Source organism: Artemia sp. Qi Xiang Cuo, chromosome 6 (assembly GCF_049724085.1).
Source record: "Artemia sp. Qi Xiang Cuo chromosome 6, ASM4972408v1, whole genome shotgun sequence".
NCBI lineage: Eukaryota > Metazoa > Arthropoda > Branchiopoda > Anostraca > Artemiidae > Artemia > Artemia sp. Qi Xiang Cuo.
This window is the reverse complement of record NC_142799.1, coordinates 22,464,965-22,490,553: the sequence shown is the minus strand read 5'-3', so window position 1 is coordinate 22,490,553 and position 25,589 is coordinate 22,464,965. Positions and strand designations below refer to the sequence as shown.

Here is a 25,589-nt window from a genome sequence, read left to right as displayed (position 1 = left end):
TAAAACAAAAATATTTGTGAAGTCCACTACTATACGCGTTGTTATCTGTAATACCTGTTGCCAAATGTAGTTTTAAGTTACTAGGGTCTTTTCAAAATGAACAGATAATGGTTTTCGAAAGCACGTTCGTCTGAATGACCTCTCCATCAAAATCAGAAAATTTAGGTCTTGAAATGTATCTTTGAATCACGATCTTTTGGGTCCATGTTTGGCCTGTTTGCCAAATATAACAAAACAACTAGGTTTTATTAAAAATGAGGAGATGTTGTTGTTTTTTTGAAAGCACGTTCGTCTGAATGACCTCTCATTGAAAGTGAGAAAATTTTGGTCTTAAAATATACTTTTGAAATACGGCCTTTTGAGGCCGTATTTCGCCTTTTTTTTTGCTAAATGTAATAAAGCAACTAGATTATATTGAAAATGAGAATTTTTTTCAAAAGCTCGTTCTCCGTCATTGGCAGTTAGAAAATCTAGGTCTATCTCAGACAGAAAAAATCTAGAAAAATCTGAATTACGGCATTTTGAGGTGTACCGCTCTACGGCATCACCATCTCTAGAATTGGGGGCTAATTAGATAGATTTTTGATAACTCTAAGTCAATTGGTAACATCACATTTTGACTTCAAACTTCAAATAAGCCACTGTCTTTCGTTTTGAGTCAGCTCCGATTCCGAATCCTTCAAACCATATGCACTCGTAGCTGAATTATAAATCCATTTTGTCTTTAGCTACAAATTTCATTCCACAATGGAGTTTAATTCAGTAACTGTTATTCTGAATGTAGTAATTTGAAAGGTGTCAGATAACGTTTTCTTCTTTTATTAACGTGATAACGTTTTCTTCTTTTATTCGTCAATTTAAACAGGCTTTTTTGATTGGCTCAATCCATGTCTAACTTATTTTTCTAACTTTGGTTCCCATTTTTTTTAAACATTTCGGTTTTCTCCTAAGAACGTTATATCCCTTGGTAATTACGGTGTAAAACTCTTCCTAAAATAGTAATTATTACATAGGTTCGATTTTTAATTCGTTCTAATCAGAGAAACTCTATTTAAAGGATTTTCATATTCAATTTTAGTTTAATTTGATACAACTCCCCCCTCTCTCTAGTGTCTGGATATAATCCTTAAATAAGACTTTCTGATTTTGATGGGGAATGGGGGATTCGAGCTAACATTATGAACCAACAATTGATGAGAAAAAAGTATAACAAATATCGCAAGCTTAGTTTCTAGCCTACGGTTATATCTAGGCATTGGGGAGGGGGTGCTGATAGAAATTAAACGGAAATTGGATAGACAGTTGATTAATTAATGTTTCAGTAAAAATAATGAAGTAAAATGTTTTTTTGCTATTGTAACTAGTACAGAAGGGAAATTTTCCACTGTAATCCTCTATCCCCTTTTTTTTCGCTTTCAAATGTAGTTGGAAAATAGAACTTTTGATATCTTAGTAGTTTAGAGTTTATTCCAGAACTCAACTGTCATAATTTGTGCTTGAAAGTTGAACAATGTTTAGCTTTGATGTCTTAGTATTTTTTGCCACATCTTTGTCATAAATAGAAAAATTAGTTTTCTAAGTTTGGATTTTTATAGTTTCAAAAAAATTATGCCTTAACCATTGACTCTGATTTGTGCATCAAAAGCTATATGCTTGAAAGTTCACAGCATAAATATATATACGAACCGTAGGGAAAATTCCTATATTCCATTTGAAGCACATGAAGCTGAACTGCTCTTCATTTCATGACTGTCTTCGCGCAGGCCAAATTACAAATGACATATGCTGTAATATGGCGTGAATGCCAAGAACTGGGATGCCAAATGGCCACTTTTAGCGTCTTTTGGACGCTTTTTCACCCTGAGGGACACCGGGACACTACTGGATAAAAAAAAGGCAGCTTATTGAAAAAAAGGACACTTTTTGGACATTTTTCCAAATTAATGACGTACAACAAATTACTTTCATTAAAAAATGTCACTGATCACCAAATGAGTGCTAAGACTTATATGTACTTATTTTTTAAGTTATGTATTGTCTTTTCCGGGATTGCTTGCTCTTCCCTGAAGCAAACTTTCTGAAAATGCCTTTAAAATTCTTTCACCTATAAATTGTATTGTTAACCCTGATTTTTACTCGCCACGGTCAAGATAACAGACAAGCTGTCGCCTTTTTCATATAAACTTGCTTCCGGCTTCCGAACGTAATACAAAAACCTCAATGAAAAGTTAACAAAATGAAACCTTTTGATTGTTGATGGTCTGAAATCAAAACAAAAGCCAAGTTGTCAAACACCCGGGGTAAATTCTGGGATGCCAAATGGACACTTTTAGTGGCTTTTAGACACTTCTTCACTCTGAGGGACACCAGGACACTATTGGGTGAAAAAAGGCAGCTTTTTGAAAAAAAGGACACTTCTTGGACATTTTTCCAAATCAAAAACCAAATGTCTTTATTTTCTTCATTTTTTTTTTATAAATACCACTGCTTTTAATTTTTACTTTACTTTTAATTTTTGGTAACGTCTTGGGGATTTTTCTTAAATGTTTTTGCGCCCAGCGTGAACACTATTTATCAACCGAATAGGAATAGGACCTAAAGTCTTAAGCAATGTGGTATGCTAGAACTATCGAATCCATCTTTTTCTTCTATCTTACGGTTGATGTTTACTGCTTGCGGCAAAGTCACCGAGGCCGCTGAGAAGGCTGGAAAGAAGAAGTGAATGGCCGTTCCCTGCTGACGCGTTCCGCGTAAATTCCTGTGGCGTGTAGCCGTGTGCACATGGCTATTATTACACTGCTGTCATAGAAAGAAAGGAGTTTCGCAGAAAAGTTGTGTTGCGGTTCAATTTTATTTATAGCTTCTTGCTAATGTTTCTATTTTTCGTTATAAACTTTTAACTGTGATTTTTTTTTCAACGCTAGTTACCAGTTTCAACTAAAAATATCTATTGTGAACTTATTTCAATTAGCCTTGACTTCTAACTCCTTTAGTTTTCAAAAACGTCATTTTTGCTCAGGGCTACTTCTGAAGGGTCAGAAAACGGCAAGATAGAGGAGTTGTTAGACGATTTTAATCACTTGACCATCCAGTTGGCTGAGTGGTTAAGGTGATCGTCTTCTTTTGTTTAACTGTAAAACCATGTAGGTCAAAATAGACATTTCGCTGTTACTGCCGTTTGGACCTTGTCACACCCAAAGATCCTTAATAGCTACCAAAGATCAAAGACTCGCATCTTTTTCGCATAACTTATGAAAATGCCGAAGTGAAAATGAATTCCTATGGTTGGTTCTTTCCTTTTTGACTAAGATAGGTAGCGGTATCGATAATCGATATAACATTTTGCTCTGTTGACATTCTCATGAAGATTTTATTCCGCCATCTCTTCAAATTGAACTAGCACTAAACTTAATTTATAGGTAGTGTTAATGTCAAAACTGGAAATACCTGCAGAACTCATGCAGGTAACAGACCGCTAAGTAGCAGAACTAAGAAGGACGAATTTCACAGGTTTTCGGCACTTTTTTCACAGGTTATGAAAATTCATAGTGACAACCCTGTATTTTGGCTAATTTTCTAGAGGGACACTAAATGTGTCCTATTTAGGCGGATTTGGACACTTTTGTCTCTAAAAGTTTTGGCAACCCTGGCCAAGAAACAACTGACTAAAACTGTCACTGAGACGTACAAGGGGAAATCCTTTTATTTATTTGTATCATTTTTGGGAGAAACTTTTCGTTACTGTTCATATAAATATATATATATATATATATATATATATATATATATATATATATATATATATATATATATATATATATATATATATATATATTATATATATATATATATATATATATATATATATATATATATATATATATATATATATATATATATATATATATATATATATATATATATATATATATATATGCTGTGTTGAAGGTTGAACAGTGTTCAACGCGAGGGATTACCAATGGCATACACATTCGGCACTGTTGTCATGCATAATTTTGATGATATAAACGAATAAAGAAAAAAGAATAGATGAAGTCTTCTTGTATTTTTCTATATTTGGGCTGTATCAAGTTTTAGGATAGTTACGCAAAAACTTTCTCTCAAGGGCCTTGCTCTTAGCGGCTGTGAAGAAGAGAAGACGAACAATGAGATCAAAGAGGGGCTTTCGAAAAGATACCCAAACCTGGCCGAGCATTACAGAGTAGAAAGCGATTCAGTTGGATCAGTTTATACAATGAGTGATATAGGTAAGTATTTTAATATTTTAACATGTTTATTTGGATTATCATACCTTAAATAGTGTCTTGGTTGATGGTCTTAAGTTCAGAAAAGCTTAGGAGTCTCTTCTTGCTCATTAGTTGAACACAACGCGCGTTTAGAGCAGTAAAACAGAAACAAATTGCTGCGATATTTATATAGACAATATTTGGCAATCGCGTCAGTGAGCAATTTTACGTTCCATTTTGTTCGCACAGGTTTTGCAAGTCACTGAACATTTACTGGCAAAATATTCAAAGTTGAATGAGCGTGGTTGAAATGGATCAGGAGGGGGCTTTACTCTTATCTTTCAAGTTAAAACTGTATTTGTGTGCCCCTTCACATTTTTGTAAATATTTTTTTTTTATCTGGACTGCCATAATCAACTTCTTATTCAAATCAGTTTCAATACTAATTGCGTCTTCCATTGCTGTTGCTGTATTATTTAAATGACTACTGGGAAAAGGCTCAGTTTTCTGATTTGAATTTTTGTATCTAAGGCTAAGGCTAAGTTGAATTTTTGTATCTTGTAAATTACTCGCTGAAAAGTTTCATGATTGGCATTTAAATTGCGGCCATAAGCAAATTCTGCTCCTGTGTGAACTTGGGGGCACACTTTCGATACCAAACGTATTTATGTCTTTTTCAAACTTTCTGCAACTTGAAAATAATAAAGTTATTAAGTTTTTTGGAGAAAGTTTTTATTGTTAACAACAACAACATTTTTGGTCATTTTAAAAAATGCCGAAAATAACAAAAATGACGCCAATGTCATTTTTAAAAAGGTCATCGTTTTAGTTTGATTATGTCAAAGTAGCGAATACGGTCATGATTTCAAATTATACCAGAAAATAGGGTATAATACTTAAAAGTCGAAAAAAAAACAACTGAAATCCGAGGGGTCACTCACTCTCTCAGAAATAATGTGCACCGTGTGTTGCGTGCTAAGCGGGGCGAAACATTGCCATGCATTTTGGGGAGCGTGCCTAAGATGTACACCATGGGGTGCGTGCCAAGCGCAGCGAAGTATTGCTAAGTGATTTGGGTAGTGTGCAAAGTGTTGTACGTACCATTTCAAACGAGGCGGAGCTGAACCAAGGGTGGTGTAACTGTGCGAAACAAGTGGCGTTCACCAGGGGGCGGGAGATTTGTGCCTCCCGCCCATCGGTGAAATCATTCTTCTAAGTTCATACAATACTGTACTACACGGTTCATGGTTCCAAAGAAAATTTTCTTTTGGGAATTTCTAAGGAGTCATTGTGCAAAAATTCCGACTTTGTTTTGGAAAAACTTTTTCGCTGTTTATAGCTCCCAAATTTGTAGAGGCTCAAAATACCGTCAGTAAGCCTATAAGTAGCATAGGCCCTTTGGATCCAGCCGCAGCCCCATCCCGATTCACTATTAGAGTTGCTAGCCCCTTTTATCCACCTATACTCCAGACGCAGCCCCATCTCGAAGTAATATTGGAATTGCTAACTCCTCGTATCCCCTACACAGATCCCAATACAGCCATATCTCGATGTACTATTGGAGTTGCTAATGCCTTGTATCCCCTTCACAGATCCCATTACAGCCATATCCTGATGTTCTAGTTGCTAACCCCTCGTATCCACCTATACTCATGTGACACACATATCCCAGCATTACCATGACACAGATATTGTATTATCGCAGCTTCCGGTGATAAGGACATTTCACGGAAACAACGAATGCCAGGTGTTATCTCTCCCAGCATTCCTGTGACACACATATCCCACCTATACTCCTGTGACACACATATCTCACCATTCCCATGACACACGTATTGCGTTATCTCAGCTTCCGGTGATAAGAACATTTCCTGGAAACATTGCTTCCCAAGTTCATAGAACATTTCGTGGAAACAAGCCAACGAATATTGTCGCTGCACCATGAGAGTCATATGTTGTAAATGCCATATCCGGATGCTATTATCTGAGCTTCGTTTGCCAAGTTTTTTGTTCTGTAGTTGAAGCTAACTTGAAGTGACAGGATATAGATATGGATTCTAATATACAATTGGAAGAGAATTGTTTGTACTCTAATGGTATCGAGCACGCTGGTTCTTTTGATGGTCAATGAAACTTGTTTCGATACCCAAATTAAAACGTAACCAAAAATTGTAATGACTACAATTGGCCAGGTATCCTTTTTGAAATGTAATGGTCCCGAGCAGACTGGTTTTTCGTTACCAGGTTTGTGCATGAATTTGGGCTCCCTTGTTCCCCTTCAGGTCTCCTTATCCACCACCAGGCCCCTCATTCCTTCTCCAAATACCCCCCCTACTTTTTACCCCCCTAAATTTATTTTGAAACTGAGATATTTTTTGGGGGAGGGGCTTAAAATTTTTGGGGGGACTTATAGTTTTTTTTAACTTAAGAGTTTTTTGGACATTTTTTAGGACAAGTTTTTGGATTTTAGATGTTTTTTGGAACTTTGATTTCTTGGGACTTAGATTTGTTTTGGAATCTAGATATTTTTTGAACTTATAGTTTAGGGGGACTTCTAGTTTTTTTGGACTTTTTTTAGGACATTTCTTTTGGAACTTAGAAATTTTTGGGAACTTAGATTTTTTGGGACTTAATATTTGGTTTGGAATCTAGAAATTTTTTTGGGAATCTAGATATTTTTGGAACTTAGAATTTTTTGGAACTTAGAATTTTTTTAATACAGGAAAGGAGTCACACACAAAGAGACTCACAGTCATGCAGGCAAAAAGACACACAGATAGAGAGACGAAAAGATACATAGAGACAAATAAAAATCGGCTTGTTTTAAGAAAATGTTTGGTGTTAGATGCTAGAAACAAGCTTGAATCGAGGAATATACCCTAAAAAACCTTCATTGATTTGTAAATCTCCGATTTTGGAGTTTGAGGTAGTATTAACAGATTCATATTAGAATTGTATATGGTATACTAGCAATAAGGTTGACATAGGCAATTGAAATTTTTATATGTGAATTTTTACGGGTTATTAGCAAATGGTTCTGTCAAGTGATTTTTTTTAGGGAAATCATAGGACAATAGGTTGTTAAATTGGTAAAAATTGCAGACTAAATCAAGGATTTATCTTGCAATTGGATTGTTTTAATCAAATGTTTGATGTTGCATGCTAGAAACAAGCTTGAATCAAGGAATGTAGCCTGAAAAATCCTCCTTGATTTTCAAAATTGAAGGGATTATTAACAGGTTCATATTAGATTTGGACATGGTATACTGGTAATGAGGTTGACATAGGCAATTGAAATTATTTATTAACAAAATGGTGTTGTCAGTTGTATATTACTTGAAGGGGACCATGGGACAATAGGTTGTTAAATTGAGAATAATTGCAGACCTAAACAAGCATTTGTCATGCAATTGTCTTGTTTAAGGAAATTTTTAATGTTACATGCTAGAAAGAAGCTTGAATCAAAGAATGTACCCTGAAATTTCTTATTTGATTTTGAAATTTGAATGTATTATTAACAGGTTCATGTTAGAATCGGGCATGGTATACTGGTAATGAGGTTGACACAGGCAATTGAAATGATTTATTAACAAATGGGTTTGCCAGTCGTATATCATTTCAAAAAGACCGTAGGACAGTAGGACGTTAAATTGAGAATAATGGCAGACTTAAATCAAGGATTTGTAATGCAACTGACTTGTTTTAAGGAAATATTTAATGATGCATGCCAGAAAGAAGCTTGAATCAAGGAATATATCCTGAAAATCCTTCTTTAATTTGAAATTTGAAGGTATTATTAACAGATTCATATTAGAATTGGACATAACCTGAGTTGATTTCTCGAAATTTCTTCACTTTGCTCAACCGCTTTCCTTGAAGTATTAAAGAAAGTTCGTTAGGAAAGCAACTGTTTATCATAGGTCATTAAATTACAAGTTCTAAAAATTACAAGTTCTAAAACAAATTTTAAGTAAAAAAAATTTCTAAGTTCGAAAAATTGGGGTAAGGGACAAAAGTTGGGGAGCGATGGGGAAGGCATTGGTTTGCCTGGTGGTGGACATGGCTCCCTGGAGGGGAACCAGGGGGCTCAAACTTATGCGCGAACCCGGTACCAGAAAACCAGTGTGCTCGGGACTATTACATTGCAAAAAGGATACCTGGCCGGCTCTAGTCATTACAAATTTTGGTACTGTTACAACTTAAGTATCAAAACAAGTGTCATTGACCATCAAAAGAACCAGTGTGCTCGATACCATTAGAGTAAAAAAAGTTGTCTTCCAATTTTATTTTAGATTCCATATCCTGTCACCTCAAGCTTACTTCAACTTTTGAACAAAATACTTGACAAATGAAACTCAGATAATAACATCCAGATATATAACATACACATATGACTCTCGTGATACAGTGACAACATTCGTTGGCTTGTTTCCAGGAAACTTTATATAAACTTGGCAAGTAATGTTTCCAGGAAATGCTCTTATCAGAGGAAGCTGAGATAACACAACCTGTCTGTCATGGGAATAGTGGGATATGTGTGTTGCAGGAGTATTGGTGGATACGAGGGTTTAGCAACACTAATAAAATATCGGAATAGGGCAGTATGGGGATCTGAGTAGGGGATACAAGGGGCTAGCAACTCAAATAGTACATCAAGATAGGGCTGTATTGGGATCTGTCTAGGGGATGTGAGGGGTTAGCAGCTCCAACAGTACACCGGTATAGGGCTGCGGCTGGAGTATAGGTGGATACAAGGGGATAGCAAGTCTAATAGTACACCGGGATAGGACTGTGGCTGGATCCAAAGGGCCCATACTACTCCTATAAGAGTTTGGGTATCAAAACAAGTGTCATCGACCATTGAAAGAACCAGTGTGCTTTATACCATTATAGTACAAAAAAGATCTATTCCAATTGTATATTAAAATCCATATTCTATCACTTCAGGCTCACTTCAACTATTGAGCAAAAAACTTGGCAAACGAAACTCAGATAATAACATCCAGATATGGCATTTACAACATATGACTCTCATGGTACAACGATAATATTTGTTGGCTTGTTTCCAGGAAACGTTCTATAAACTTGGCAAGCAATGTTTCCGGGAAATGCTCTTATCATCGGAAGCCTAGATAACGCAATATGTTTGTCATGGGAATGGTGGGATATATGTGTCACGAGAGTATAGGTGGGATATGTGTGTCACAGGACTGGTGGGAGAAATAACACGTGGCATGCGCTGTTTCCAAGAAATATTCTTATCACTGAAAGCTGAGATAACGCAATATGTGTGCCAAGGGAATGGTGGGATATTTGTGTCACAGGAGTATAGGTGGATACGAGAGGCTAGCAACTCCAATAGAATATCGGGAAAGGGATGTATTGGGATCTGTGTAGGGGATACGATGGGTTAGCAACTGTAATACTACATTGAGATAGGGTCGTATTGGGATCTGTGTAGGGGATTAGAGGGGTTAGCAGCTCCAATAGTACATCAGTATAGGAGTGCGACTGGAGTATAGGTGGATACAAGGGCTAGAAACTCCAATAGTACACCGGGATAGGGCTGTAGCTGTATCCAAAGGGCTTATACTACTCCTATAAGCGTATATAATGTTATAGTGTAAGCCTATAAGTGTTTAGTGTTATATTGTAAGCCTATCATTATTTATAGTGTTATTATGTAAGCCTATAAGTGTTTAAGTGTATTTTAATTTACAAATGTAATGGTTATAGCGATATTAAATTATTTTTTTGTAATACCGTTTATTGCTTCTTAAACATCACCAGTTTTATTACATATTGATTTTTAGAAAAACATTTGACTGTTGGCATTGTACTTTCTCATCTTTGCTCAAATTTCAATTCTTATCTTGTCAAAAAGAGGAAGGAATGAGATCTTATTAATCAGAGTTTATAATATCTCTCTATTAATTAGAGATATATCTCTGTAATTAGTATATCTATTTAATATAATTAGTATTAGTATATATATAGTTGATTAATTTAATAAATCTTATGAACTAGAAATGTTAAGTTTGTTATTAATTGATTAAAAACGCGCAAAATTATCTCCCTATAGCATTTGATATTTGAGTTGTTTCCTATTTGACACCTGAGTTGATTTCTCGAAATTTCTTCACTTAGCTCAACCGCTTTCCTTGAAGTATTAAAGAAAGTTGGTTAGGAAAGCAACTGTTTATCATAGGTCATTATCAAATTACATGCTAAAATTAAGAAGTAACCCACCACGTCTAAATTTCTATTCTACATATGAAAGAAGGAAAAAAAGAAGAGAATTTAGTATATATTGTAAACCTCTCTTTAGTTCTTTGTTTATGCCCTTCTATGTTGGCAGATGTAATGGTTTACGTAAATTCCAAAGATAGACGATAAACGTTGGTACATGGTCTTTATTAAATAACGTGAGAATACACATAGAGAAAATAAGGTAGCACAAGAACAACTAACTACGATGAAGGCGAGAGATGGACTCCCTTTAAAAATGAGCGAAGCATGTAACTTTCCTGGAATGGAAGCTCCAGCCCTGGGACCGACCCCTTTCCCATGACTAGCTTATAGTCCCACGAGCTCTCCCCTGGACCGCTATCGTTGACGTATAAATGCCCAACTAACTAAGAAAGGAGATACCCGGAAATGCTTCCCGAATTGATGTTAAATACTTTACAGATTCTCCCCCCTGTTTTAAGTTAAATTTTCCAAATTTGGCTTATCCCCTTCTCATTAAACCCCCAAACTTTAATTGAATTCAAAACATTCCCTTCCCAAATTATTCACTTCTCGCCTACTAACATTCTACAGCATGTACTAGTAAACAATTACATAACACAAACACTACACAATACTTGCAAAAGTAAAAACTTACATAGTATAAACGAACCATACTAACAACAGTAGTCAGAAACTGGATATTTTCACACTTCATTTTTCTTTGTATACTTTAAAATAGACTTGTTCCCCATACCCCTGAATTTGATGAGGACAAGGAAAGTTGGGATAATGTATAAACTTTGAATTAGGGCAAAAGGAATGACCGGGAAAGGCTAATTAATCCTGAAGATACCAGCGACAAATAAATGAAGTTGCAGAAACTCTAAAAATCATACCATGCTGCAATGACGTTAAGATATTATTCCCAATAAAATCCTCGGGGTCTTATCGCTGCGGAACGCCTCGGTGTAGACCTATTTGGTTTTTCTCTACTAGCTTGTGGTTCGACAAATGGCAGTACTACTGTTGATATCTGTACATAACTATAAGCGCTACGCATTAAAACCATCCCGTGAGGCATCAACCTCATCTCGCGAGATATTACAACCAGCTCCCTTTCCCTGGGTAGCCAAACCGCCCTGCGAGGAATCAGTAACATCTCGCAGTGCAACAAAAAAACCATCCCGTGAGGCATCAGTACCATCCCACGGGACCTTAAAACCAGCTCCATTTTCCTGGGTAGCCAAACCACCCTGCGAGGAATCAGTACCATCTCGCAGTGCATAAAAAAAAACATCCCGTGAGGCATCATTACCATCCCACGGGACCTTAAAACCAGCTCCCTTTTCCTGGGTAGCCAAACCGCCCTGCGAGGAATCAGTACCATCTTGCAGTGCCCCAAAAAAACCCATCCCGAGAGGAATCAGTACCATCCCACGGGACCTTAAAACCAGCTCCCTTTTCCTGGGTAGCCAAACCACCCTGCGAGGAATCAGTACCATCTCGCAGTGCCACACCAAAAACCATCCCGAGACGCATCAGTACCATCCCACGGGACTTCAAACCCAGCTCCCTTTTCCTGGGTAGCCAAACCGCCCTGCGAGGAATCAGTACCATCTCGCAGTGCCTTCTCATTATCATTGAGTCCAAATTTCACCCTCGTCAGCGCAGAAAGAAATTCATCGGAAAAAGAAGACGTGTCTCCTTTCCCCACTATCTGTTCTATCTGCTCATATTGTATTGCAACCTTATACGCATCACCTAAACAAAAAAAAATTCTGCACTATTCTCTAACAACTACCGTTTGTAGGACGGTCTGATCCACTCCTTGAATAAATTTAGAGCAAATCTTCCAAGAACTACACCATCATCCCTGGCTTCTAAGGACACCCTAAATGACCTTCCTAATCTTTGCATCCTTCTATAGAATAGATATACCCTTTTCCTTAAATTGAGCCACGCCTACAAACTCTGCAACCATGTTGCCTATTATTTTGCCTGGGGTATATACTACAAGTAATCCACCTTTTAAACTTGAAAAATTTATAATTGTGGGATCCAGATTCACAAAAAAGGAGCGAAACAAACCATGGGCCAAAAATGACGCAAAGCTTTTGAATCAGACCAATTTAACAATAACTGAATTTTTTTTAACTTTGCAACAAACTCAATTTTTGTAACTTTGTAACAAATTTTGTAATAAACTTAATTATTTTTCCATTTTCTGACTTTGTGAATGGCGTTACAACGTTAAAAAAAAGGGGTCAATTAGCGATCCTATTACTTGGGACTGTTGAGGCTGTTCTATTGGAGGATTAATTGGGCTGGTGCTCAGGGGAGTTGGAGGGTTTGTTGGGACCCATGTCTTGATCTTTTGAAGGTAATCATAAAGTTCATCTTGATCGAAATCAGGATCATTTGAGTCAAATAAAAGAGGTGGAACTATGCCATTTCCCCTCCACTGTTTTACAAAATCAAAAGCAACCTTTTTGTTATATCCAGTTTCCGCCGGATCGAGAATAGGAATAAAAACTGACATATTGAGATTAAAATTTGAAAAGCAGTTATCTAAAAATTTAAATATTTGTTTTAAACACCGTTCTTTAATTACGGACGCTAAATTTTGGGCAATAACTTCACTTCTAACAACAAGGGTCTAATAAAATTTACTGGGTTGTTTAGTCGTGGTAAATCACTTACGAAAGATAGTCCTTTCCAAATCCAATTGTAGTTGGTTTCAATTAAATCACTAGCGTCAAATGTAGTCACAAATGAGAATTAATTTTCGATTATCGAATTCAAAATGTTAAATTTTGGTTGGAAACTGTCAAATGTAGATCACACGTCGACTGTACAAAAACAGGTAAAATAAACCACCAACCGTAGAATGGCTTAGTGAAGGTAGAAATCAACCGGAGACTCTCAGTTGTAGAAATTTGAATTAGTAGGTAGAAGCTATCGCGAGGGAATCCATATTAGGCATTCTGTAACAGCCTGTTTCAAAATGTTCATTTAAAAGAAAGTGTTTCTCAAGAAGGCGCTTTGAATAGAAAAAAGTTCAATACCTCGTAACATTTCGATGTCTTTTTATCAGTCTTTTGTAGTATTTGCGGCTCAATATCACAAGCAATTTTGGTAGCGGGCCAAATAGCTCTTCAATATGTTGCCAGTATTTAGCGTAAGATGTCGTAAGTACTTATAACGGTCACTCAAATGTCACTTGGAGGTTTTCCCTAGTGATATATGCTCCACTAGTCTTAACCGCTTGCCACCACACTGTAAACCTCTCTTTAGTTCTTTGTTTATGCCCTTCTATGTTGGCAGATGTAATGGTTTACGTAAATTCCAAAGATAGACGATAAACGTTGGTACATGGTCTTTATTAAATAACGTGAGAATACACATAGAGAAAATAAGGTAGCACAAGAACAACTAACTACGACGAAGGCGAGAGATAGACTCCCTTTAGAAATGAGCGAAGCATGTAACTTTCCTGGAACGGACGCTCTAGCCCTGGGAACGACCCCTTTCCCACGACTAGCTTTTAGTCCCAAGAGCTCCCCCCTGGACCGCTATCGTTGACGCACAAATGCCCAACTAACTAAGAAAGGAGATACCCGGAAATGCTTCTCGAATTGATGTTAAATACTTTACAATATTTCAGGGCCGTATCCAGGATTATTGGTCAGGGGGGGAATTTTTTTAGGGGGGTTTCACAAAAAATTAACAAACTACTAAATGTGTTTTATGCATTTTTACTATGTTTCTTATAAGTCAGACAAACATTCCGGCGGAGGGGGGGGGTTCAAACCCCTAAACCCTTCCCTGAATACGGCCTTGAGGTTTTACCTAGTAGTTTAGGGCAAACAATTGTTTTTCAGACCACCTTTAATACAAATCTAAACAAAAGCAGTCGTGTATAGCTATGCAACCGGAGCTTTTAGAAATCAGCCTAAATATCGACTCCTGAAAATCTCTGAAAGTTTTATTCACCTTGATCAAGTACTCCTTTCTTAGCCTAAATATTAGTGAAAATTTGTCAGCAAAGTAGTTGTCTACCCTATGAAGGTTTGTTTGAAAAGTGATTATTTACCCTTTGTGTAATTACCTACTAAAATAGTGGATTTAATTAAGGTTACCCACGCTGACATAGATAACACCTCTGAAGCCAATCATCTTATTGCATCAAACCTTTCCAACATGATATTACATCTTCTGCTTACATATGTTCTTTGCCCCCTTTTCAAGAGCACCCTAAGTTCCTAAGGACTAAGGCTATAGCAAAAATTAGCCTATGTATAAAATTCCAGTTTTTCATTTTATCTAAAAAGGGAATCTTTGACTGAAATTCAAAGAAGTGACAGAGAAAACGAGAAAATTTATGTTTATATACCTCGAGAGATCAAACTCCACGAGTCTCAGGTTCGAATCTGAGACTCACCGGCCCAGTTTCAGAAACTGGCGATTCTGGTATCATTTTCTAGGGTTTCCTGGTCACAAATAACAAAAATGGTGGGTGCAATTTATCAAGTTAATTTGTGGCTGGTCCAGCACATTCTTTGGCTCAAATTGAGACCACAAGGTTGTCAACAAGGACTAATCTGTGTTACATGTCCATGAATAAGAAGCATTTGCAAGTATCATACGTATCATCCCAGTAAATTTTCTTTTAAATCGAATCTTTTTTTCTTTCGTATAAGCACCCAAAAATTAAATTATTGCTATTTTCATACTGCGGAATTAAGTGTTGTTGAAAATTGCAATGCTTAAAATAATCAAAACAGAAGGGAAATTACCGAAAGGATCAATGAAAGACAATAAGTGAATTTAGGTGGAAAATCCGACAGAATGACATTAAAATGAGTTTTGTGGAGATTATACTTTCTTGGGACCCTCATTTGGGTATTTTAAGATAAGTATATTTCGTCAATATTTTGGTGACGGGCAACACTTGTTAATTACCTTAATTTTCCAGGTGGAATGGTGATCATTGCTGGAACGGGATCCAACTCACTACTACTCAATCCAGATAGGACTATTGCCCGTTGTGGTGGATGGGGCCATATGCTTGGTGATGAAGGAGGAGGTACACAGATCAAATTAATCACAGTGATAATTCATTATCACCTGTAATTTTTATGATTTTGAGCTGAACCCCCTAAAAAGTTACCTTTGAAACTGGAGGCAGTGTCGAAGCGGTGGTTCAAAACAGAAAAGATGGTCTAGACCCCGGCAATTATGATGGATCATTTTAAGGGATCCATTTCATTTTTAGGGGGGGCAGTTTTTTGTGGGGTGGAGAGATTAGGCTTTGTGAGTACATAGCTGTTATCTGTGTGCCTGTCCCATTAGTTATGTTTCAACAAAACGCTAGTGTATTTGTGTTCGGGAATATCACGGGACCAAACAAGTTTATTTGGTAGTTGAGAGTTTCAAATTGCTGAAACTATATAATAAATACTGGCCAACTTTGTATTATGGAGACCGCTCAGAATAAACTAATTTCCTAGGCTCTAGGGATATATTAGATATCTTGTGGGAGGCTGGTTTGTGCGTAATATACTATTGGCTGGAGGTTCACGTCTTCTTGCCTGTATTTGAATTAACTTAAACAATTTTTAAGGCTTTCAAAATATCAAAAATGTCTATTCGGAATGTCAGAACATGGAAAGAATTACAGGAAAGATGTCATCACGTGAAAAGATACAACTTAAAATGGAAAGTTGGCAGGTTTTCAAATAAAAGAATTTACGCTACTGAGTTATCCCAAACGAGAAAAACAAATAAAAAGAAGAAATTAGAAAGAATAGAAAGCAAAATGAAAAGAAAAGATAGAAATAAAGAAAGAAAGAAATGGAGAAAGAATGAAAGAAAAAAGAAACAATAGAAATAAAAAATAAAGTAGAAAGATAATATAAAATTTCAAATAAAAAATAAAAATAAACAGAAATAAATAAATAAATAGAAAGAAAGAAAATAAATGATAATAAAGAAACCTACAAATTTCACTGTTGCAAGAAGCTGCAAAAGTTGTGTGTCTGTTTTGCAAGAAGGAGTGCAGAAGCTTTTCTTACTCCCTATATGTTTACGGGTTTCAGTAAACTGCACTACTTTCAGTATCCCAAGAATTTTCGGCATTGCCCCAATTCACCCTGACAGTAAATTTGCTTTTCGAGATCTTCCCAAAAGTTGAGATTTTTAAGTACAGAAACTTTAATACGAAATATAAATCGTTAGTTTTTCAATGTTAATTTTCGGGAATGTTTGTGAGTTTTCAAGTTTTTTTGCTGGAATTCGGAGAAATTTCTAGCAATCTGGATATAATAGAAGCTTTAGTTAAAAACAATTCCATTTTCCCCCCACTGAACCGATTGATGAAGCCCTTGAAGTTACTAGATATCAAATTTCAAAGGCATTGCACACGGGCCTCTAAGATGGACGCTATAACATTCAAAATTATTTATTGTAAAAACTTTATTTTTTTAGGAATGCGCTATGTAACTGGACGGTTTTCCTTTAATTAGTTAAATACTCTAACAGGGTAGCTGAAAATAATAGTATACCATTGTATAGAAAGTTTTGGAATTAGCTAAGAAAATAAAAACGGTTGAAGAGTACTGAGTGGGAAGTTAACTTCGTGAAAAGATTTGCCTATAGTGTCAAACCCCCGGACTCCCCCCCCCTATTCTGGATACGGTCTTGCACGTAGCCTACATTTGTTTTATTCATAGAAAATGCTTGTTTGTTTCTATTGTTAATCATCATACGAGAAAAAACTACAAAAATAAAATTATTCAACCATATCAGACGCATAAAACTTCCTATTCAACATTCAAAGAGAAATCATCGATATTTTTTCTCTGAGGATCACATCTTATTCATTTTTCAATTCGGTTTATTGATGGCCAAAAACAGTATTCAGATCAGTGTAGGGTGTTTGCACCAACATTAATAATCTATTCCAAGCGATCTCCATATGTGACAAACACTATTAAATAAATCTTAGACCTAGTTTCATACACTTTAGTTATGTTAACTGCCTGTCTGTCTGAATTTCCACAGTTTATGACGCGTATAATTCCCGGTTCACACTATCGATAAAATAAAATTATGCAAAACGTTCATGTTATCTCGAATTAAACTTTGTTCAACAATCAAGCATATGATTTTAGACTGGCCAATCAGAGTCAAGAGTTAGGCATATTTTTTTGAAACTATAAAAGATGCAAGCACAACAGTTTTTCTATCTGTAGCAGGCATCTGACAAAATATAAGAAGACTTAGTATTAGTAGAAAATATTTGGGAACAAATTAGTGTTGGTAGTGTAGGTAACACAACACAACATAGCGTTGGTAAAAGCTTTTCGGGCAATTCTTTGCCATTTTAATTTTCTGCTTCTAATCAGAAAATAATCCAAAAATAAATTAAAAATAAATTGTGTAATTCATAATATCTTCTTTTTAATTTGGATTACCCATTCTTTCTTTGTCTGAGAGAAAGAGAAAAGAAGAGACAAAGACACAGAGAGGGAGAAAGATGGAAAGACAAAAAGAGGAGAGAAGGGGATAGAGAGAGGATAGGAAGAGGGGAAGAGAGAGAGAAAAAACAGATAGAGAAAAAGAGAAAAATATGCTCACAGATATGACTATGGTGTTGCTCGGGCATACATGTTTCTATAGATAATCCTGAAGTAGTTAATTTAGCTTATTTTGTCCTTTATTAATTAATCCTTAACATATTGATTATGAAGTTTTATATTTTTAGCTTGGTGGATTTCTCATAAAGCAATCAAAACCGTAATTGATGAGGATGACAACTTCAGAGTTCCGCCCTATAATACTACCTACATTAAGAAAGTGATTCTTGAGCACTTTGAAATTAAAGACAGGTATGGTTTTGCTTTACGGAGTCGGTCGAACAAGGAACTGAATTACCTTATGCCACGCTTCCAGTTGCCATTTTATGTCATATTTGGCTATGTATATTTAAAAAGAGCCACGTTCCAAAAAACTGATAAAATACTGAAAAAACTGACCAAGTGGCTTTCCAAAAAACTGACCAAATGAGCCACTTTCCAAAAAACTGACCAAATGAACCCTTTTCCAAAAACTGACCAAATGAACCACTATCCTAAAAACTGACCAAATGACTCTACCAACGACTCGGTGCTGCAAAATGAAAAAAAAAACAGTTCCTGCAAAGACAGATTTTGAGCAACTGTAGTATGCAAAAAAGTGGGAGAAGGATTGTGTCTCTCTAAATTTTTTCTCCCTCTCTCAATTTTTCTTCCTCCGTCCTAGATGTAGAAAAATACTTTTTTTGGGGTATTTTCATTGAAAAATCATATTGTGCTGAAAGTATTATCGTGTTTCAATCACTGATAAGTAAAAAAAAAGTACACTCAAAGACCCGGTAGAGCGAGTTTGATAACCATGTACACCAGACTTAAAACTTGCTTTTGCAGGGAATGTGGTTGGATTTGAGTTGGCTGAAACTTCAAGTGTCTGTTTATAATTATGTTTTGCTATGTCATAGCTCCTACGTCACCAGAGACTATAGGAAACTGATACGAAGGAAAACCGCATGTAAAAAATACATAAAAATACGTAGTTATGTAAAGGATCTATAATCTTTAATCTTTCAATTTTTGTTTTTACCGTAAGTTCATTATTTTTCTGAGGAACGATAGAAGGCGTTAGTTGTTTTATTTAAAGAGGTAACGTCCAAGCGTGGGCTTACTAAAAACTAAAAGTTCTAGCGCAAAGGGCAAATTTAAGATTTTTATTGGGAGGGGGTTGTAAAAAAAATGGTACTTGTATGATAGACACCCTACCTAATGTTCTTCTAATATGTTTCTCTGACGCTCAATCCTAGTAAAGTATACAAAGTAAGATAAAAATGTAATATTTTAGAAACAAATTTGGGCTATATATTTGCATATTGGGGGGGGGGGGATAAAGAATAGCGGGTCTGCATGTCTAATGTGTTAGGTACAATTATGCTGCATATTATGTAGTAGAATTGCTTTCTAACTTCACACTGTCCAAATACTTTTAATGTCGAATATATATAACCCAAATTATATGTTTTCCATCTCAGTGAATGAGCAACTTGAGCGGTAGGGCGTCTATCAAACAAGTACTAACAAACTTTACAAAACGCAACAATTTTTTACGAGCCGGGCAAAAATTTAGGGGGGGGGTCAAACCGGTTACCCTACCTGGATACGGCCCTGACAAGTTCCTATAATATTGTAATGCTACCTACCAGAATTAGTAAAATTTGAAACTGGCTTCATCTATTAAAGTTTGGATTTCAAATAGAGATCTAAGTTCATTTGGATGCTAGATGCAAATGTCTGAATGTATGCAGATTTTCTTTTATTTTTAACCTATTGTTTGATTATATGAAAGGTCAGGCTCCACCAATATGCTGCTCACAGACTAGTTTTTGGTTTATCTATTGATCCTAAAATAATAAGGGATTTAACAAGCTAGTTCTAAAATATATTTGTATTTTGGAGAAAACGGCTTTTTTATTTTTGACCCTTCGTGAAGAAAAAACTCAAAAAAGAAAAAAAAAAACACATAAATAATAATCTTTCGATCTATGTTTTTATCATAAGTTCATGTTTTTTTACGGGTGACGTTAGAAGGCGCTGGGTGCTTTTTTTGCAGAGGTAAATAAACTAATTATTAAACAAACTAATATAAAAAGAATAATTAATTAAAATAAAGGCATTATTTTTGGTCACCTGTTTGTTGAAGAGATATTGATCAGGTCTTTTCTGCAGCGATAGCTGCAGTCTAGTAAAGAGTAAACCACATCCCATGGTAAAAAAAACAAAGAAATTAAAAACGTGTTTAAAAAAATAGCTAATGAAAAAAAATTGCATGTTGTAGTTGACTGAGGAATAGTGACTAATATCTCGATTAGACTTAATTGTAAAATACTATTTTAAAAACCAATTTATGGGGATGTCGAAAAATAGCCTAAAACATCTCGAAGACGGCATGGATCGAAAAAAAAGTGCATCATTGGAGTTCGTCATTGTTGAAAACTTACAGTCTCGTGGTTTGGTAATAAGGAAAATCACTTTTTTTTGCAAGGGTGGCACAGATGTGTCCTTTTCTTTTTCCCCCTTCTTTACTGCTAGTGGGGCATTGGAACATTATAGAAACCTGTTTAAAAATTCATTTGAAAGAAAATTGCTGTATCTGCTTTTGCAAGCACCAAAAGATAATGTTAAAAACAAAATAAAATTTTGACATAAAACTGTGTCTACATGTATAAGATGATATAGCACGCGTAATCATTTGAGAAAAGAATATATAAAACACGTATCTTTTGAAAGTTTGCTTTTATGGGATTTAACGGGCTAGTCAATGGATTAATGGTTTAGGCTTAATGTTAACGGCCTCAATGAAATAGAAAAAGTTTTCAAAACTGTGATGAACATATTAAGGCTGCCAAGTCATGTACGTGTAATATCTTAATTTATTAAGCTTCAAACACGAGAACTGAAAAACAAGACATAAAAACCAACTGACTGGTTTCAAGTATATCTCATAAGGTTTAAGTCAATTTATTATACTGACAAAGTCGTCCCGTCGGATAAAAAGTTATTATTACGATAAACATGACGGAACACTGATTGAACATCTTAGTTTGTTAGGGTTTCTTTCTTAAAATTAAAGGCAATCGCTTTTTTTTCATCAGTCCTAGTAAACTAGTAAGGGTAGGGATAGACACCAGACTAATAGGGATAAAGCGGTCTTAAGAATTAGTCTATTCGTTTAGGCCAAGACATGGTAATTGGATGACGAGGTAGTACTCAGATCGGGCTCTTTTGGAAGCCAGGGCAGCAGCTTTCTAATCTCGATATATGAAGAAACTTAACGGCATTTAAAATCGGAAATATTAGTTGCGTTCCATTTAACGAAACTTAGTTAAGCAACAAGTCTATTTTTTTGCTTTTAGTGTTTTATTTTCCAGAAAGGGAACTGAGAAAGTTCACCAGGCTTTTGCAAATAGAAGGGAAAGTTCGGCAGAAAATTCAAAATTGACATAACGTGAGCCGAACAAGTCATTAGGAACCGACCACCAGGTTCAGAAAGGTGAGGCCTGAAACAGTCAAATAATGAAGTAGGCGGAAATCATATAGACTAACAAAAAGTCAACCATTTTGTGCGAATTCTACAGCTCTTGTTTCCCTTTACAAGAAGAAAAGTAAACTCCAGCTTTAAAAGTTCATTCTTTGTGCATATCTACGAACGAAGAATTCTTAATATTAGTTTCATAGTCAACTTTTCAGTTAACTAAGAATCCGTTAGTCGAAAAAAAGTTCAAAGTTAACTAAAAATTACAAAAAAACGGGAAAATCTGCTTATTAGTTAACTAATAAAGTAAACCGAACGAGGCTCTCAATTCCTAATTTTGATAAACAGGAAAATCAACATAATATAGATGCCAGGATAGGACATCTATGTGTGAAAAGAACCATCACTTGCTAAAACGGTTATGCAAGTAAAATACAATTCATTGACATAGATGGAACGCAATTGATTGACTATTTCCCCCTGTTTCACAAGAACCAAACATTAAAGTCATAAGAATAAAAACAATGCTATAGAGCACCCATGGATGCCCTAAACACGTGTCACAAATTCAGAGAACAAATTTCCCAGAAATCCCACCTCTCGGAACTAAATTAAAAACTTGATAGAACAAAAACATTATTTAACGTATGCAGTTTTCACGGAGAGCATGGACCTCTCTATATACACGGAGATACTATCATGTCATCTATTTATATTTTGAATATCCTGTTGTGATAGAATTACTTAGCTGCTATTCACGTTTTGAATGCCCTAGAATTCCAAAATTATCAAGTTCACACCTTGATTTTAGATCCCAAGAAGCACTGATCTGGGAACAGAAATACCTGATTGTAGTAAGAAGCTACATAACCAAATGAAACTTGCCGTGAGCAAACAGTTATAGGATAGAAATTCTTCGGGCTATTGGTCTAGCAATGACTCGATTTCAGTGTTTTATAAGGCAAGATCTAAGGGTTAAGAACTTTCCTTGGGCGTTTTCAAGAATTGACCAATTTTGCCTATTTTTATCCTCTGATCTTCTCTCCAAATTAGTGTCCCCAAATGGTGGTACTGCAGTGAAAATAATGAGTACGATTGTCCATGAAATATTTTTTTGAAAAATTTTCAATGATATTGCTATTTGAGAAAAAATAGCAATTTTCACAATGTCTATACTTAATAAACTTAATTTTCCAGTGCTTTTAAATTATTCCATTCTAAAGCTTGGACATGGTGAGAAAATAGTCAGACATGGTGGTCAAATAGACATGGTGGTCATTTTTTTTGTAGTGTTTACTGGTCATTTATTAGTTGACTAATATTTTTATCAAATGAACGTTAGCATAAATATCTTATATATTTTTTAATGTCTTATATTTGCTTTTACTTTCGTCAAAATCTGCTCTTCGGCAAATCTACAAAATCAGCAAAATTTATACTACAATCAAGGCCTAACCTCTCTTCAGGTATTATACGGACATCGTGTAGGCTATAGCATCTACATCTTCAATAAAGATTGAAAATATATATTTGAATAATTTTTACCAGATGTTAACAATTACAGTCTAATATAAATCTAATTTTGAGTACAAATATTATTTTTTTTAATTAACTTCAAATTTTTATAGGTTTGGACTGCTGGATCCATGTTACAATTCTTTCTCGAAGACTAAATATGCCGGCCTTTGTTTGAAAATATCTGAAGGTGCAGAGCAAGGTGATAAAATGTGCAAATACCTTTTTCAGGAGGCTGGACAAGTGCTTGGAGAATATGTTGTTGCATTGATGCCCTCAGCAACACAGGTTTGAAATGAAGATTAAACAATTTAAGTGTAACAACTTAAACAAGAAATATAATAAAACAGTAATAAATAATAAAAAAACAACTACAAATTAAATGTAACAACTTTATTTTATATTAAGACATTAGTTTTCACACTTTTGAAACACAGGTGTGGAAACTTAACCATGCCTTTCTCCATATTTCAATTTTTAGTCTTAACTAATGGTGAATTTAAGTGAATGAAATCGTAATAATAAAACCTGTTTTCCGTTTGAATACAATTATATGCTAACTTGCACGAAAAAGAATATCTTCAGTGTACCAGAACTTCTAAGAGATTAATTATTTAAAAAAAGAAATTACTTTGATTCACACTTCGAAGGTAATTAGTTGCAAGAATAATGATCGTCCACAACCAATGATAGTATTAGGTTTAGCTAATGATAAACTCCCACTGACACTCCACTGATATTTTTAGTGATGAAAAGAATAGCTTTGGAACACCCTATTCTCTTTTGATTAGATGTTGCCTCAAAAAATTAACTTAAGAATGAGCGTGTGAGTGGTTGTGGACGACAAGCTAAATCCTCCTCCTCGGTAGTCAATCAGGATTGTCGGTAGTCAATCTGAAAATCAGGATTGAAGAAGTGAACCTTGAAAGGGTTTGTATAATTTGAATTTCCGTGGTTTTGTCTTCCTAGTCTTTGTCAAGCCTCTTTTGAGGTGATGATGCCACCATTGTCTCTTCAATTCAATTTGATTTATTCAAATAAAAATAGAACATAACACCAATAATAATAAAGATCCTGGAAGCGAACTTGTTAATGACCATAACAACATAAAACTGAAAATGAAGAAGAGAAAAAAAGAAGAAGAAGAAGTAAAAAACAAGAAAGAAAAAAGAGAAAACAAGGGCAATTAAAGCAAATTAATTAAAACTTTAGAGATTGATTTAACTTATCAAAGTTTAGTAACATTGATATACAGCGTGCGAAAACTTGTAGATTGTTTGCACTGGAGGGTATTATATTCCATTGGAGATGTATTTATAAATGGATGATCGCTGGGCAGAACTAGAGCCACACTTGGGGACAATGGAGGAACGGTTGGATGAATGGAGACAGAGGCCTTCAGAATTATTACTATTAAAATAAGATAATAATTGGGGAGTGAGATTTTTATGATTAGCGGAGTATGCAAGGGATAGATTTAATTTTTTGATGATTTATTCAAAAGGGATAATACTAAAATCAGAGTACAAGTCCTTGGTGGGATATAGTCCGGGCAGCCAAGAAACTGCTTTGACGGCACAGTTTTGGGCAGATTTTAGTTATTGGTAACAGAAGGATAAGTGTTGCCCAAAACTGATCCGTAGTCTGAGATGTATGGGTTAAAAAAGAGTAGTAAAGGGTGACAAGTATATCGGGAGGAAGAAAATAAATCACATGATTAATCATACCTGTCGCAAGATTATGGCTCTGATATAGGAAACATGTGTTGCAAATGATGGAGAGGAGTCAATGTGGACACAAAGAAACTTGGTAACTTCGACCTGGGGGAAGAGAATGGGGGAAGAGAATGGGCTCTGATATAGGAAACATGTGTTGCAAATGATGGAGAGGAGTCAATGTGGACACAAAGAAACTTGGTAACTTCGACCTGGGGGAAGAGAATGGGGGAAGAGAATGGGCTCTGATATAGGAAACATGTGTTGCAAATGATGGAGAGGAGTCAATGTGGACACAAAGAAACTTGGTAACTTCGACCTGGGGGAAGAGAATGGGGGAAGAGAATGGGCTCTGATATAGGAAACATGTGTTGCAAATGATGGAGAGGAGTCAATGTGGACACAAAGAAACTTGGTAACTTCGACCTGGGGGAAGAGACTGGTGGAATATTTGAGGGCAAGTGCTTGTTGAGCTTCATTTTTTTGTAAGGGGTTCGAAATAATACAACCTGACTTTTCTTGCTGTTAATGGTTATGTAGTTAACGAGACACAACTCCTGTACTCTGTTCAGAAGGATTTGAGTAGAGGTGACGACGTATGGTAAATTAGGGCTGGTGATGAAAAAGTTGCTATCGTCCGCAAAAAGTACTGGGTGCACTGATGGACCCAGGTCCATGATTAAATCATAATGTTCCTCTCCCAATACTTTCTTATTTTCAGTCTACAGAGAGAGACGGGGACTCCAATACATCACGTTAATATTTTTGTATCTCCTTGCTC

General features: G+C 35.6%; 1 protein-coding gene across 1 annotated transcript in view; it reads left to right on the top strand.

Annotated features, from left to right (window-relative positions):
• Positions 1–25,589, top strand: part of Nagk (N-acetylglucosamine kinase) — a 90,825-nt gene that overhangs the window by 53,349 nt on the left and 11,887 nt on the right. Inside the window, exons 4-7 of the mRNA XM_089090085.1 lie at positions 4,127–4,268; positions 15,454–15,564; positions 18,244–18,367; positions 23,207–23,381. Of these exons, the coding sequence (XP_088946211.1) occupies positions 4,127–4,268; positions 15,454–15,564; positions 18,244–18,367; positions 23,207–23,381 (552 nt within the window). The remainder of the gene's footprint in view (positions 1–4,126; positions 4,269–15,453; positions 15,565–18,243; positions 18,368–23,206; positions 23,382–25,589) is intronic.